At 46.2% G+C, this 17,923-nt stretch overlaps 1 protein-coding gene across 1 annotated transcript in view; it reads left to right on the top strand.

Moving 5' to 3' along the window:
• Nucleotides 1-17,923, top strand: part of LOC111952244 (contactin-1a) — a 122,265-nt gene that overhangs the window by 77,073 nt on the left and 27,269 nt on the right. Inside the window, 9 exon segments of the mRNA XM_070435316.1 lie at nucleotides 1,234-1,337; nucleotides 1,639-1,741; nucleotides 2,939-3,038; nucleotides 3,246-3,427; nucleotides 3,754-3,878; nucleotides 5,113-5,230; nucleotides 5,609-5,759; nucleotides 7,902-8,029; nucleotides 16,844-17,016. Of these exon segments, the coding sequence (XP_070291417.1) occupies nucleotides 1,234-1,337; nucleotides 1,639-1,741; nucleotides 2,939-3,038; nucleotides 3,246-3,427; nucleotides 3,754-3,878; nucleotides 5,113-5,230; nucleotides 5,609-5,759; nucleotides 7,902-8,029; nucleotides 16,844-17,016 (1,184 nt within the window).

Here is a 17,923-nt window from a genome sequence, read left to right as displayed (position 1 = left end):
GAAGACATGTCTTCAAAATGTATCATAAAATGTCTTAAGATGTCTTGAAAAGTATCTGTATCTTAATTAAAGTGTCTCAAGACGTCTTGACTTAATGTCTCAAGATGTGTCGAGACATCTTAAGACAAAGTGTGATGGCTGGGGATGAATGCTATGGTGCTATGGTGCTAGGTTAACACTATGGTGCTAGGTTAACACTATGGTGCTAGGTTAAGACTATGGTGCTAGGTTAAGACTATGGTGCTAGGTTAACACTATGGTGCTAGGTTAAGACTATGGTGCTAGGTTAAGACTATGGTGCTAGGTTAACACTATGGTGCTAGGTTAACACTATGGTGCTAGGTTAACACTATGGTCTGTAGCATTGCACGTATTACATGTGTCTCTATTCCAGTATTAAATCCAACAGTATGTTTGCTATGACTCAATTAACCCAGATTGTCATAACAGTGAAAATCAATGAAAGTGTGCCCCTTGCTGGTGACTGGCAGTACTCCTTCATGAGGCTGCTTCTGTTCTGACATATTGTAGGCCATATCCTCACGCTGTAGCCCTGAGCTGAGTTTTACACTTCTAGTCTCAGTGTAGGGATGTGTGAGGCAGAATAAGCTGTTTTTAATGCTTTTTTAAATGCAATTTCATACAGTAGCTTTGTATTCTTCATCAAAGGTACTTTACACTAATCTGTTCAGGTTTTCCTCTCTGAGTCGGGCGTGTTTCCTGGCCCAATTTTGGTCTCCTTTATTTGTACATTTCTTAATTATTGATCTTCATTAAAYAAACCTATTTGGTATCAACCGGGAGCTCCACTAGAATTCTGTACAGCAGATATGCATAGTCATTCTTATGCAAATTATACAACCCAATCACTGTGTGAAATGATGGTAACATACATGTATTTCAGCTGCTGCCGCGGCTACTGAATTGCAGTTCCTCAGTGATCCTTGTCCTTTTCAACTCTTTTCATAGCGTCATGATGACAGTTTGATATGAAAGCATCAAATGCGTTCGTTGTTAGCTTTCATTTTAAAGTGTGGTTTGGGTCAGCATGATAGTGTGGTTTGGGTCAGCATGATAGTGTGGTTTGAAAATAGTGTAAGAATAAAAGAGCCAACTCCTCAGCCTTTCTCCTGGCTCGGGCTCCATCTTGGCACTCCGCCATCTCCTCTGCCCTTTGACTGACAGATTCAGGCTTGATCGCCATGTTGACGGTTGTGTATCTTTTCTCCACAGACGAGCTGTCATTCCGCTGGATTCTGAATGAGTTCCCCATCTTCATCACGCTGGATAAACGTCGCTTTGTCTCCCAGACCACAGGGAACCTCTACATCTCTAAGGTGGATTTCAGAATGTGTCTTCGGACCGTCTGCAACGGCACCCGATCATTTCACCCTGGCGTACTTTTTTTTACACCCTATCTGGTTAAGGGTAGTGCACTATCACGGGAATAGGTTGCCATTTATGACACGGCGTTTGAACTGTATTGAGCGACGCTCACAGTTTGTATAAACTGAAGAAAGGCTGAATTTACAGCATCGAAAATGTTCACATTAAAAACACGCAGTCACAAACATGGGTTACATAATACAGGACATAAGATCGAATATGTTCACATGGCTTGTTTCCGTCTCTCACCAGGTGGATTCATCAGACAGTGGCAACTACTCCTGCTTCGTCTCCAGCGCGTCCATCGCCAAGAGCGTCTTCAGCAAGTTCATCCCCCTCGTCCCCCTGGCTGAACGTTAGTTCCTGTTTTTCAGTCCCTGTTTTAACTGTCCTGTATGTTGAGGTAGGAATCTACTCAGCAAACGTTCCCGTCCCATCGTATCTAATAGTATGCACGCACCATGACCTATAAAAAAGTTGTCGCTAATCGGAAGATTTCAGTAATCACACAATTGCCCACTTTTTTGGGGTTTGGAAGATTTGAATCTGTTCAGTGAAGATGGGCACCATATTACCCTACAGTATGTGAGATCATTATCAAGGTGTTAGATATCACACAATTGCCTACTATCTGTAGTTTGCTTAGGGCAGTAGAGTTGGTCCAGCTCGTGACCAGCGAACCACAAATGGACATTGCTGACGAGAGGTCGGTAGCAGGCGAGAACCCAGGCAGTCACCATCTCTGGAGTTGGAGTTTGAGATCACAGTTGGAAGTGTTGCGAGAGAGCCCCTGTGCTTGTGTTGTTTATGACTGTGGGAAAGGCTTGAGGAGAGAAATACTTGAGATAAAGACGAAGAGAAGGCCTCACTTTCCTCAAGAGTTCATAAATGATTACTTGTTGGTGATATACCCTCAGTTGGTCCTCCTTGTTTGTTTGCTGAGTTATGSTAACGTTGCCTAGTACCGACCTAGCAGATTTAAAAACACAAACTAGCATGTTCTTCGCCTGGTCCCAGATATGTTTGTACTCTCTTGGCAACGCCGATGGTCATGTCATATTTGGCGATTACATGCATGACGATTACCCAAGGACTTGTCTATAGCACAAACATAATAGGGAGCAAGCTAGCATGTCGTGTTCTAGTTGAAAAGGTTATAGGGGAGAACAGTAGTTTAGCCCTGGCAACACTTCATGCTTTGCCATGCATATGTTTTATTATGACTACGTTACTGCAGCACAACACAGGCCTCTGGCTGTGTCATGGCCCATATTTAGCACTGTATTGGACACTCATCCTGAAGGGCAGACTGAGCCGGAAACAGTGTGTGTGTGTGTGTGTGTGTGTGTGCTACAGCAAAGCTAGCGTGTCCTACCTGACACAACCGTTTACAAGAAAGCGCCTCCAACCGTGCATCACCTTGTCCCTACACAGAGTTAACTAACATAACACCTTGTTGCTGGTCTAAGTTGTTCTGCCTCCTAGGGGGTGTTGTGAATAAACAGGCGACTCACATCCAGTCGTTTCTATTTCCTGTTTCTCCACCAACCAGGTCCAATCAGGAAATACCCCGCTGACATCAAAGTCAAGTTCCCAGACACTTACGCGCTGGTGGGACAGAATGTTACAATGGAATGCTTCGCCCTGGGAAAGTAAGTATGGATAAAGCCAGTGCATTGCTACATGTACATATATCAGAGAATCACTTATACTAGCTATCCTAGCTCAGACTTAGAGTATGAAATAGTTTATTGTTATACAGCTGTACGTATAGATTCGAATGACAAGGCCATGGGATTATAGGTCTTAAGCTCCTCTCCTCTCCGTTGTTCTCACTTCCCGTCCCTCACTCTCCACAGCCCCATCCCTCAGATCCGCTGGAGGAAGATGAACGGAGAGCTGCCGTCCAATCACGACGTCAGCATGGCGGGCGCCCGCCTCCACCTGTACAACGTGCAGTATGAGGACGAGGGGACATACGAGTGTGAGGCCCTCAACTCCAAAGGAAAGGACTGGCACAGGGCACGGGTCTCTGTAGAAGGTAGGGCTACTAATACGGTATATATTCTCCAGCTTGGTAGTTTTCAACTCAATTGACTTGCATATTGTTATGATTTAGCACCTTTTCGGGCCTCATTTGAGTTGTGCGGGTAGCCTGGTGATTTAAGAGCAGTCGGGACAATAACCGAAAGGTCGCTGGTTTGAATCCCTGAGCTGACTAGGTGAACGATCTGTTGAGGTGCTCCTGTAAATTGCTCTGGATAAATGTACAATTTTCACATAGATCATGCATTGGTGTTGAGCGTTGATCTCAAGTTCGGATTTGGGCCTCACACTGTCTGTTTTCCTCATCTCACTCTGTTCCAGCATTCCCAGAGTGGACAGAGTCCATCAACAGTACAGAGAAGGACATCAGTAGTGACTACACCATGTCCTGTGTGGCTAGCGGCAAGCCCAAACCCCGCGTACAATGGCTCAAGAACAGCTATCCCGTGAGAGAACTTTCACATACCCTTGTCACACTGCTGAGCTGAGCCGAAGAGCCAAGCAGAGCTGTGCTGAGCTAGTCTGGTTAATCACCCACCATAGTTGCTGTAATGGAAAATACCATATGAAGACAAACAAATCTGAGCCAGCACAGTGTGGTTGGGTTTGGCAATGTGAATCAGCCAATAGTGCTAGGGCGGGGCTCAATTGGCTCAGCGCCGTCCGGGTTTGGCCGAGGTAGGCCGTTATTGCAAATAAGAATTTGTTGACTTGCCTAGTTAAATAAAATTTCAAAAATGATATACTTTTAAATAATGCTCCATCAGCTATGGTGGATGCATAACCAGGCCTGCTCAGTACAGCTTGATTTGGCTGGCTCGGTTCGGTTGAGTTGTGTGAAAATTCCTGTCGTGTTCCAGCAGGTCCCTTAGCGAGATAAACACGACCCTCTCAGCAGCCAGCATCAGGGTGGCACTGTTGTGACCCGGCCGCTAGCATGGGTACTCTGAATAGTCTGAACACAAGGCACAGTCAAGATTCAGGAGAAGGTACCTCTTGTCGTTTCTGAGAGGGTGCCAGCGTGGAGAGGAGAGGAGAGGAGAGGAGAGGAGAATAGGAGGAGGGAAGAGAGGCAAGTTGAGGGGTCTTGTGTAGCTCAGTTGGTAGAGCATGGCGCTTGCAACACCAGGGTTGTTGGTTCGATTCCCACAGGGGACCAGTACAAAAATGTATGTAATCACTACTGTAAGTTGCTCTGGATAAGAGTGTCTGCTAAAATGCAACGAGGAGAGGGAAAAGTACTTGTTTCTGAGGGTGCCAGCCCAAAGAGGTTACATATCTGTCACAAACACCAACCCCTGTCAGGAGGGAAGGCAAGTGCGAGGATTCTGATGCCACGGTGATACTTCATTATGTATTAACGATGGTTTCATTAAGTCAAATAAAGGCATTTTTTAATGCTAAAGGGATGCTATTTAATTCAACACTGCATCATTTGGTACACGTTAATCCTAGATTTCAAAAGCATTTTGATGGTTCAACGTCAAATTTGAGGTTTCACAAAAGTGAAATCTAGACGTTGTCAGTAAAGCATCACTATTATTTACTGTGATGAAATCTCAATGTTGATATTGAAACTTCCAAATGCTTTATTGTAAAATGACATTTTAGCACACCATGCAATATTGAAATGCTGAAGGATATAACTGTGACATGTATTTATTTATTCATTTTCTGCAGTACGATAAGCGTGATTTGAGGTTCAGTGGTCTGACGTTTAAGGACTCTGGGATGTACCAGTGTATAGCAGAGAATCGCCATGGAGTCATCTATGCTAACGCAGAGCTGCGAGTGATTGGTGAGTCAAAAAAAGGCTCAGATTCATTGTAATTGGCTCAGTCCAAAGATTGAAGGTCACCGCACTAGCTGACTAATTTGGACTAAATTAAAACATGAAATTGCCTTGTCGGTTTTCATCGAGGCTACGTTACACATATAAACAAATGACATAGTCCAATAAACCAACAGCATGCCCTTTTCAGCGGTGACTTGRTCCAAAACACGTCCTAATTATGGTAATGTGGCAGGAACAGAAGTGAATTGCTAAATACACACACACCCCCGTGCTTCTCTCTGAGATTTTTTTCAATACTTTATTTCTTTGAACAGAAACAGTTTAATGAATAAACCCTAGTGTAATGACTCAAATCTTTTTTTTCTCTGTGACCCTATGCAGCGTGCGCCCCCACGTTTGAGCACAACCCTGTGAAGTGGAGGATTCTGGGAGCTAAGAACGGCAGAGTGGTCATAGAGTGTAAACCGAAAGCAGCTCCCAAACCCTCGTTCTCCTGGAGCAAGGGCGCCGAACTGCTCTTCAACTCTACCAGGTCAGCATCTGGGTCGGGTCTGGTTAGGTCTGGGGTCAGAACTCATCTAAATGGTCATGACGATCAATCAAATTCGTTTTGGTCTCCTCAAAATGTGCCTTGTCTGAGGGTGCTGTAGTGTAGCGAACGCTTCTATCATTCTTTGGCATGCCATACTAGGGACGACCAGGCTACCTCACAATGTCTAGTCTTACTGTATGTATAGATATTTTGTGTAACTCGCTTCAAAAAGATGCTGAGTGTTAGGTTTGCACCTTTAGCAGGGTATGGGGATGCTTTTGTTTGTCGTTGAGTACTGTGCTGTAGTCTGCTTTCCGCCACTGACTGACATTAAGCTTGCTCTAAAGCTCATCAGACAGGACAGAGAGAGCCTGCCTGTGTAAGATCCTGCCCTCCGCCCCTCTGCTCCTCAACCACTAAACAAGGCTAATCTGCCTTCACAAAGACCCACCACTCACCACAGGGACACTGGGGCTTCCTGTGCCATAATCACTCTGAAACAAACTACCCAAATCACCATAGACCGAATAATCTCTGTCTCTCTCAAACTACCCAAATCACTATAAGCCGAATAATCTCTGTCCCCTTCATACTACCCAGATCCCATAGCCAAATAATCTCTGCCCTCTCAAAACTACCCAAATCACCATAGCCGAATAATCTCTGTCCTCTCAAACTACCCAAATCACTATAGCCGAATAATCTCTGCCTCTCAAACTACCCAAATCACTATAGCCGAATAATCTCTGTCTCTCTCATACTACCCAAATCACTATAGCCGAATAATCTCTGTCTCTCTCATACTACCCAAATCACTATAGCCGAATAATCTCTGTCTCTCTCAAACTACCCAAATCACTATAGCCGAATAATCTCTGTCTCTCTCAAACTACCCAAATCAACATAGCCGAATAATCTCTGTCTCTCTCAAACTACCCAAATCACTATAGCCGAATAATCTCTGTCTCTCTCAAACTACCAAATCACTATAGCCGAATAACTCTGTCCCCTTCATACTACCCAGATCCCATAGCCAAATAATCTCTTTATCTCTCAAACTAACCCAAATCACTATAGCCGAATAAATCTTCTGTCCCCTTCATACTACCCAGATCCCCATAGCCAAATAACTCTGTATTCTCAAACTACCCAAATCAACATAGCCGAATAATCTCTGTCCTCTCTCAAACTACCCAATCACTATAGCTGAATAATCTCTGTCTCTCTCAAACTACCCAAATCAACTATAGCCGAATAATCTCTGTCTCTCTCAAAACTACCCAAATCAACATAGCCGAATAATCTCTGTCTCTCTCAAACTACCCAAATCACTATAAGCCGAATAAATCTCTGTCTCTCTCAAACTACCCAAATCCACCATAGCTGAATAATCTCTGTCCCTCTCAAAACTACCAAATCACTATAGCTGATAATCTCTGTCCCTCTCAAACTTACCCAAATCACATAGTTGTAATAATCCTCTGTCCCCTTCAAACTACCCAATATCACTATATGCCCAATAATCTCTGTCTCTCTCAAACACCAATCACGTATACGCCAAATAATCTCCCTCTCTCAAATCTAACCCAAATCCAATGTGCCGAAATCTCTGTTCCCTGGGCTCCAACACTCACCAAATCACCATAGCCAACATAATCTTCTGTCCCCTTCAACTACCCAAATCAACATAGCCGAATAATCTCTGTCCCCGTTCAAACTACCAAATGCAACCTATGCCAAATAATCCTGTCCCTTCAAACTACCTCAAATCACTATAGCCGAATAATCTCTGTCCCCTTCAAACTACCCAAATCACCATAGCCGAATAATCTCTGTCTCTCTGAAACTACCCAAATCACTCTCAACCATCTACCACTAACTCACTATGGAGGAATGATGTAATAACAGAGATGTCCAACATGACTGCCTGCCTACCATGTAGGTTCTGGAGGGTTTTTCCTGTCCATGTGAATGAGTGCTGAATAGAATGTTGCCTTACAGGATTTGCTCTTGTCATATTTGTATTGCCCTTGTCGATGTATTTTGTACACTCTGAGGATTTTGTGATCATCAGTATCAGATCTCTTGCAATGGAGTAGCTGTATCTGTGTTTTGTAACACTCACATATTGTGTGTTATCAGGGTGTTAATCTGGGAGGATGGTAGTCTGGAAATTCTGAATGTGACCGAAGCAGACGAGGGGCGTTACACCTGCTTTGCTGAGAACAATCGGGGCAAGGCCAACAGCACAGGCTCCCTCTCCATCACAGGCAAGCTACACACACACGATATGCGCGCGCGCGCGCACGCACACACACGCACACACAATGGCAGCACATGGGATATTATAGCGTGCATTTGTTTTGTACGATTTTCCAATTACAAGCATGTACAGTATGTTGTGAGCTTCTGTTAACTGTATGGTTTGTCAATTATTAATGTTGAGCACATGTTATGGGAATTACACTGAACAAAAATATAAACGCAACATGCGTTGGTCCCATGTTTCATGAGCTGAAATAAAAGATCCAAGAAGTGTTCCACATGCACAAAAAAAGCTCTCGAATGTTGTGCACAAATTTGTTTACGTCCCTTATAGTCAGCATTTCTCCTTAGACAAAATGATCCAGCCACCTGACAGGTGTGGCCTATCAAGAAGCTGATTAAACAGCATGATCATTACACAGGTGCCCCTTGTGCCGGGGACAATAAAAGGCCACTCTAAAATGTGCAGTTTTGTCACACGACACAATGCCACAGATGTCTCAAGTTTTGAGGTAGTGTTGAATTGGCATGCTGACTGCAGGAATGTCCACCAGAGCTGTTGCCAGAGAATTGAATGTCCATTTCTCTACCATAACACACCACAAACGTTGTTTTAGAGAATTTGGCAGTATGTCCAACCGGCCTCACAACCGCAGACCACGTGTATGGCGTTGTGTGGGCGAGCGGATTGCTGATGTCAACGGATTGCTGATGTCAGCATACATCTGACGCATTACTACTTTCCAGATTTTTGACCACTTTTTTTCCGCTGACCTCCATTGACTTAGTCACCCTAATCTTGGCCATCCTACGAGGGTAAAAACTCCAATAACATTTGAACGGCTCATGATAGAGACATGAGGTTTGGATCATTGGATAATTCTTGGAGGAGTATCTACACAATTAACATTTCCCATTGGTCAAAATATGCGTTTTTGATTGGAACCCCAATAAGGAATAACTCACAAGCATCCTCACATGCTGACCACATCGAACCGTGTTGCGTGCGCGAGCATTGCAAAATAAATGTACACATTCATGTTATTCAATAATTTCATCCAAACTGCTCGTGCAAGGCTAGTTCTCAACGAGAACTTGGTTCTATTTTTGAAGCTTGATGCGCTGTCAGTCCCGCCTCTCCCATCTCCTCATTGGTTGTTAAGGAGCATATATCCACATTGGTGATTGAAAGATGAACTGAGTCCAAACTCCAGTCCAGTTGGTGGTGGTAATGCAACACACTTGTTATGCTGATGAATGAGGACCCAAAAGCGACGTAATAGTAACAGAGTCTTTATTCCAGTATTAAACAAATAATGATTCTCCTGGATATAATCAATGGTAAATCCAAAACAGGAAACTGAAATCCTCTCGTCAATAGAGAGGAACGACTGGAGACGCGACCACAGACTGCAGGTCGCTTCGGGAAGGCACTGGCCGTAGCTGACATAGACACCTGCTCACACGCAGCATCTGAAGAAGGCAAAGAACACGACAGGGCGGAACAAGGACACAGGAACAGCAAACATCAAACAAGAATCCGACAAGGACAGAAGCGGAAAACAGAGGGAGAAATAGGGACTCTAATCAGAGGCAAAATAGGGGACAGGTGTGTGAAAGAGTAAATGAGGTCGTTAGGAGAATGAGAAACAGCTGGGAGCAGGAACGGAACGATAGAGAGAGAGAGAGCGGGAGAGGGAGAGAGGGAGGAGGAGAGAGAGAGAGAAAGAGAAAGAACCTAATAAGACCAGCAGAGGGAAGCACAGGGACAAGACATGATAATCAATGACAAAACATGACAGTACCCCCACACTCACCGAGCGCCTCCTGGCGCACTCGAGGAGGAACCCTGGCGGCAACGAAGAAATCATCAATCAACGAACGGTCCAGCACGTCCCGAGATGGAACCAACTCCTCTCCTCAGGACCGTAACCCTCCCAATCCACTAAGTACTGGTGACCACGTCCCGAGAACGCATGTCCATGATCTTCCGTACCTTGTAAATAGGGAGCGCCTCGACAAGGACGGGGGGGGGAGGAGGACGAAAACGGGGGCGCGAAGAAAAGGCTTGACACAAGAGACATGGAAGACAGGGTGGACGCGACGAAGATGTCGCGGAAGAAGCAGTCGCACAGCGACAGGATTGACGACCTGAGAGACACGGACGGACACATGACCGCGGAGTCAACTTGCGAGAAGCTGTCGTAAGGGGAAGGTTACGAGTGGAAAGCCACACTCTCTGACCGCGACAATACCTAGGACTCTTAATCCTACGTTTATTGGCGGCTCTCACAGTCTGCGCCCTGTAACGGCAAAGTGCAGACCTGACCCTCCTCCAGGTGCGCTCACAACGTTGGACAAAAGCCTGAGCGGAGGAACGCTGGACTCGGCGAGCTGGGACGAAAACAGAGGAGGCTGGTAGCCAAGACTACTCTGAAACGGGGATAGCCCGGTAGCAGACGAAGGAAGCGAGTTGTGAGCGTACTCAGCCCAGGGGAGCTGTTCTGCCCAAGACGCAGGGTTTCGAAACGAAAGGCTGCGTAATATGCGACCAATCGACTGATTGGCCCTTTCTGCTTGACCGTTAGACTGGGGATGAAACCCGGAAGAGAGACTGACGGAAGCACCAATCAAACGACAGAACTCCCTCCAAAACTGTGACGTGAATTGCGGACCTCTGTCTGAAACGGCGTCTAACGGGAGGCCATGAATTCTGAACACATTCTCAATGATGATTTGTGCCGTCTCCTTAGCGAAGGAAGCTTAGCGAGGGGAATGAAATGTGCCGCCTTAGAGAACCTATCGTAAACCGTAAGAATCACAGTCTCCCGCAGACGAAGGCAGACCGGTAATAAAGTCTAAGGCGATGTGAGACCATGGTCGAGAAGGAATGGGAAGCGGTCTGAGACGACCGGCAGGAGAGAGTTACCTGACTTAGTCTGCGCGCAGTCCGAACAAGCAGCCACGAAACGGCGCGTGTCCCGCTCCTGAGTAGGCCACCAAAACCGCTGGCGAATAGAAGCAAGCGTACCCCGAACGCCGGGGTGGCAGCTAACTTGGCAGAGTGAGCCCACTGAAAAACAGCCAGACGAGTAGAGACAGGAACGAACAGAAGGTTACTAGGACAAGCGCGCGGCGACGCAGTGTGAGTGAGTGCTTGCTTTACCTGTCTCTCAATTCCCAGACAGTCAACCCGACAACACGCCCTTCAGGGAGAATCCCCTCGGGGTCGGTAGAAGCCACAGAGGAACTAAAGAGACGGGATAAGGCATCAGGCTTGGTGTTCTTATTTCCCGGACGATAGGAAATCACGAACTCGAAACGAGCGAAAAACAACGCCCAACGAGCTTGACGTGCATAAGTCGTTTGGCCGAACGGATGTACTCAAGGTTCTTATGGTCAGTCCAAACGACAAAAGGGACGGTCGCCCCCTCCAACCACTGTCGCCATTCGCCTATGGCTAAGCGGATGCGAGCAGTTCGCGGTTACCCACATCATAGTTGCGTTCCGATGGCGACAGGCGATGAGAAAAGTAAGCGCAAGGATGGACCTTATCGTCAGACTGGAAGCGCTGAGACAGAATGGCTCCCACGCCCACTCTGAAGCGTCAACCTCGACAATGAATTGTTTTGACGTCAGGAGTAACAAGGATAGGGGCGGATGTAAAACGCTTCTTGAGGAGATCAAAAGCTCCCTGGGCGGAACCGGACCACTTAAAGCAAGTCTTGACAGAAGTCAGAGCTGTGAGAGGGGCAGCCACTTGACCGAAATTACGAATGAAACGCCGATAGAAATTAGCGAAACCGAGAAAGCGCTGCAACTCGTCACGTGACTTAGGAACGGGCCAATCGCTGACAGCCTGGACCTTAGCGGGATCCATCTGAATGCCTTCAGCGGAAATAACAGAACAGAGAAATGTGACAGAGGAGACATGAAAGGCGCACTTCTCAGCCTTCACGTAGAGACAATTCTCTAAAAGGCGCTGGAGTACACGTCGAACGTGCTGAACATGAATCTCGAGTGACGGTGAAAAAATCAGGATATCGTCAAGGTAAACGAAAACAAAAATGTTCAGCATGTCTCTCAGTACATCATTAACTAATGCCTGAAAGACAGCTGGAGCATTAGCGAGACCGAACGGCAGAACCCGGTATTCAAAATGCCCTAACGGAGTGTTAAACGCCGTCTTCCACTCGTCCCCCTCTCTGATGCGTACGAGATGGTAAGCGTTACGAAGGTCCAACTTAGTAAAGAACCTGGCTCCCTGCAAAATCTCGAAGGCTGACGACATAAGGGGAAGCGGATAACGATTCTTAACCGTTATGTCATTCAGCCCTCGATAATCCACGCAGGGGCCAGAGTACCGTCCTTCTTCTTAACAAAGAAAAATCCCGCCTCGGCGGGAGAGGAAGAAGGCACCACGGTACCGGCGTCGAGAGAAAACAGACAGATAATCCTCGAGAGCCTTACGTTCGGGAGCCGACAGAGAGTATAGTCTACCCCGAGGGGGAGTGGTCCCCGGAAGGAGATCAATACAACAATCATACGACCGGTGAGGAGGAAGGGAGCTGGCTCTGGACCGACTGAAGACCGTGCGCAGATCATGATATTCCTCCGGCACTCCTGTCAAATCACCAGGTTCCTCCTGAGTAGAGGGGACAGAAGACACAGGAGGGATAGCAGACATTAAACACTTCACATGACAAGAAACGTTCCAGATAGAATAGAATACTAGACCAATTAATAGAAGGATTATGACATACTAGCCAGGGATGACCCAAAACAACAGGTGTAAAAGGTGAACGAAAAATCAAAAAGGAAATGGTCTCACTGTGGTTACCAGATACAGTGAGGGTTAAAGGTAGGTCTCACATCTGATACTGGGGAGAAGACTACCATCTAAGCGAACATGGCGTGGGGCTTCCCTAACTGTCTGAGAGGAATGTCATGTTTCCGAGCCCATGCTTCGTCCATAAAACAACCCTCAGCCCCTGAGTCTATCAAGGCACTGCAGGAAGCAGCCGAACCGGTCCAGCGTAGATGGCCGACAAGGTAGTACGGATCTTGATGGAGAGACCTGAGTAGTAGCGCTCACCAGTAGCCCTCCGCTTACTGATGAGCTCTGGCTTTTACTGGACATGACATGACAAAATGTCCAGCAGAACCGCAATAGAGGCAAAGGCGGTTGGTGATTCTCCGTTCCCTCTCCTTAGTCGAGATGCGAATACCTCCAGCTGCATGGGCTCAGTCTCTGAGCCGGTGGGAGGAGATGGTTGAGATGCGGAGAGGGGAACACCGTTAACGCGAGCTTCTTCCACGAGCTCGGTGACGAAGATCTACCCGTCGTTCTATGCGGATGGCGAGAGCAATCAAAGAGTCCACGCTGGAAGGAACCTCCCGGGAGAGAATCTCATCCTTAACCTCAGCGTGGAGTCCCTCCAGAAAACGAGCGAGCAACGCCGGCTCGTTCCAGTCACTGGATGCAGCAAGAGTGCGAAACTCTATAGAGTAATCCGTTATGGATCGATCACCTTGACATAGGGAAGCCAGGATCCTGGAAGCCTCCTTCCAAAAACTGAACGATCAAAAACCCGTATCATCTCCTCTTTAAAGTTCTGATAAACGTTAGAACACTCAGCCCTTGCCTCCCAGATAGCTGTGCCCCACTCCCGAGCCCGACCAGTAAGGAGTGATATGACGTAAGCGATCCGAGCTCTCTCTCTTGAGTATGTGTTGGGCTGGAGAGAGAACACATATCACACTGGGTGAGAAAGGAGCGACACTCAGTGGGCTGCCCAGAGTAACATGGTGGGTTATTAACCCTAGGTTCCGGAGACTCGGAAGACCAGGAAGTAGCTGGTGGCACGAGACGAAGACTCTGAAACTGTCCTGAGAGATCGGAGACCTGAGCGGACAGGGTCTCAACGGCATGGCGAGCAGCAGACAATTCCTGCTCGTGTCTGCCGAGCATTGCTCCCTGGATCTCGACGGCAGTGTTGCGAGAATCCGAGTCGCTGGGTCCATTCTTGGTCGGATTCTTCTGTTATGCTATGAATGAGGACCCAAAAGCGACGTAATAGTAACGAGTCTTTATTCCAGTATTAAACAAATAATGATTCTCCTGGATATAATCAATGGTAAATCCAAAACAGGAAACTGAAATCCTCTCGTCAATAGAGAGGAACGACTGGAGACGCGACCACAGACTGCAGGTCGCTTCGGGAAGGCACTGGCCGTAGCTGACATAGACACCTGCTCACACGCAGCATCTGAAGAAGGCAAAGAACACGACAGGGCGGAACAAGGACACAGGAACAGCAAACATCAAACAAGAATCCGACAAGGACAGAAGCGGAAAACAGAGGGAGAAATAGGGACTCTAATCAGAGGGCAAAATAGGGGACAGGTGTGAAAGAGTAAATGAGGTCGTTAGGAGAATGAGAAACAGCTGGGAGCAGGAACGGAACGATAGAAGAGAGAGGAGCGGGAGAGGGAGAGAGGAGGAGGAAGAAGAGAGAGAAAGAGAAAGAACCTAATAAGACCAGCAGAGGGAAGCACAGGGACAAGACATGATAATCAATGACAAAACATGACAACACTTCTTAAGGCTAGGCGTCCACTAGCGGGACAACATCCGGTGAAACTGGAGGGTGCGCAATTCAAATAAAATATTCATAACAATTATGGATATTAAACATTTAGGTACATACAAGTGTCTTTATTCAGTTAAAAGCTTAAATTCTTGTAATCTAACGGCACTGTCCGATTTACAGTAGCCATTACAGCGAAAGCATGCCATGCGATTGTTTGCGGACGGCGTCCCACATAAAAATATTTTCCACCGGCACAGGTTTCATAAATTCACAAATAGCAATTAAATATTCACTTACTCTTCGAAAATCTTTTCTGATTTGTCATCCAAAGGGTCCCAGCTATAACATGTAGTGTTGTTTTGTTAGATAAAATCCTTCTTTATATTCCAAAAAGTCAGTTTAGTTGGCGCCATCGATTTGCGTAATCCACTCCTTCAACATGCCAAGATAGGAATCCGAAGATCTACCCCTAAACTTTGTTTCAACAAGTCAAAATACGTTTCTATTTAATCCACAGATACCCTAAAATGTAATTAAACTAAATATTTCATATGGAAGGAAGTATTTTTTATATTTTTATTTTTTTAAATTTATCCCCTTTTCTCCTCAATTTTCGTGGTATCCAATCGCTAGTAATTACTATCTTGTCTCATCGCTACAACTCCCGTACGGGCTCGGGAGAGACGAAGGTCGAAAGTCATGCGTCCTCCGAAGCACAACCCAACCAAGCCGCACTGCTTCTTAACACAGCGCGCCTCCAACCGGAAGCCAGCCGCACCAATGTGTCGGAGGAAACACCGTGCACCCGCCCCCCTCGGTTAGGCCGCACTGCGCCCGGCCCGCCACAGGAGTCGCTGGAGCGCGATGAGACAAGGATATCCCTACCGGCCAACCCTCCCTAACCCGGACGACGCTAAGCCAATTGTGCGTCGCCCCACGGACCTCCCGGTCGCGGCCGGCTGCGACAGAGTCTGGGCGCGAACCCAGACTCTGGTGGCGCAGCATAGCACTGCGATGCAGTGCTCTAGACCACTGCGCCACCCGGGAGGCCGGAAAGAAGTATTTTCAATAGGAAAACGATATTAGCAGGTGCGTGTCCTCTTCATCATGCGAGCAGACACAAATTTCCAAGTCTTTGTCCCTGTAGTAAAACTCATATTTCTTACTCGTTTTGGAAGAAACAAGCCTGAAACCTTGAACAAAGACTACTGACACCCAGTGGAAGCCATAGGAATTGCATACTGGGAGCTAGATTTAATTATTTCCCTATACGTTCCATTGGAAGAGCATGGGCCCTCAAAAAAAAAAAATTCTGGTTGGTTTTTCTTTGGATGTTCTCCAACCATATCTTTTGTGTTATAGTCTCCTACATTATTTTAACATTTCTACAAACTTCAAAGTGTCTTCTTTCCAATGRTACCAATTATATGCATATCCTGGCTTCAGGGCCTGAGCAACAGGCAGTTTACTTTGGGCATGTCAGTCAGGCTTAAAACCGCCATATAAAGTTTGCAATACAATAAGAAGACTTAAAGAAGAGAGATTACTAGAAACTAACTAAGTTCCCCCTTTTATCTGTGGATTAGTTGTTGGAGTAGAAAACACGTGATTTTGTGTGACTCAAAATGGAACAAAATTCTGCAAAGATACAGAAAAAAAAGGACCTTGTGCATTTCAGGTAAAATAACAACCCAATGTTTATATCCCAGGACCAATTAGCTAGCAATAGCTAGCTAGCTAAATGTCCATGAAGGTTTCATGCTTTTCGACCTGTCCCCAAATGAATATAGTTGGTTCAGAGTTCGTTTTGATATTTCAACCTGCATGTCCTGATCGCATCTGGTGTGGATGTACAATATCAACATGTCTGCGATGGCGCACGAGGACGGTGTAGTCAGCATGTTAGATGTAGACCTGAAGAGCACTTACTGTGATCCATATCTTACCCTTCACTGCCCTCTACTGGTCAGAGATGCTCACTACCACTTAACTCCACCCAGTTCACATCAATACATTTTTACAGTGTCTGACAAACTGCACATATTTCCCTAAGGCTTGAATATTAAACTAAAGTGGATTTTGGCGGATAATTGTACTGTAGAGTACATCCATTGCTGATCTTTCCACATTCTGGTCAGCACATTGTGGTCAGCACATTGTAGTCAGCGAAGCTCAGCACAATACTGCAAACTTGACTACTTACCCTCTTAATTTTCTTTTCCCCAGAGGCCACTAAGATCACCTTGGCTCCTTCCAACGCAGACGTGACGGTAGGGGAGAGTACCCACATGCAGTGCGCCGCGTCACATGACTCCACGCTGGACATCACATTCGTCTGGACCCTGGACGCCCACGCCATCGACTTCGACCGGGAGGGATCCCACTATGAACGCAACCTGGTAAGAGACGAGAAAGGCAGGCCAGAAAACATTGGGTTGACAGTTCAAATCCCGGGTATGGCTGAAATATGAAGTTAGTATTACTCTGGTGTAGCTCTGTAATACTCTGGTGTAAATCGTATCTCTGTAACACTGTAATACCACTGTACCTCTGTACTGTAATACACATTTAGCATCAGTTACTAAAATACCCATGGACTGCTAACTGCGGGTGGTCTGTATCACCAGTTTAACTGCAGTTTCCTCATCAATGATGTGAGCCACTCTCTGTCCGTGCAGCCTTAGCAGTAAGCAGCAGCTAGCGTTCCTCATCTGTCATTCCACAGGAATGTCTCCATTTAACGATTGATGACCTTGCATAGCTGTGTACAAGGCTCATTTTCCCTCTCATAAAATTACAGCATGCTCCAGTTGAATTTACAGAGATGATTTATCTATCAGAATAGTATGACTCATATTATAGTAAGTAAGTTAATATAATGCTGCCTTTATATTCTCAACGGGAGTATTTCATAAACAGAAAACATGGCTGTCTTTGTAAATAAGCATTTGTTCCGAACTGACTCGCCTGGATAAAGGGTCGATGACATAAATAGTGCTTCTTTGACCTTGGTTTGCTTCGTGCTGTGAGAGTGCAGTTCACATAACAAGCTACTGTAGATATTCTGCAGGCTTCTGTGGATCAAGTATTCTGTCTATTACATTTCCCCGTTGAGAATACTAAAGAAGCACCATGTTGTATTCGGTAAACGAGGCAGAAGGGAGATAGCCCTCTGGTACAGCTCCCTGTAGTTCTCCTGATTGGATGTTCAGAGCTCTGTATCCCACCTACTTTCTTCCAAACGCCTATATAGTGACGCGAGTCTGGCAAGCGGGACTATATCCCTCAGGATTTGGAAAGTTGTAG

Source organism: Salvelinus sp. IW2-2015, linkage group LG26 (genome assembly GCF_002910315.2).
Source record: "Salvelinus sp. IW2-2015 linkage group LG26, ASM291031v2, whole genome shotgun sequence".
NCBI lineage: Eukaryota > Metazoa > Chordata > Actinopteri > Salmoniformes > Salmonidae > Salvelinus > Salvelinus sp. IW2-2015.
Note: the sequence above shows the minus strand (reverse complement) of the source record. Positions and strands in the feature narration are given on the sequence as shown.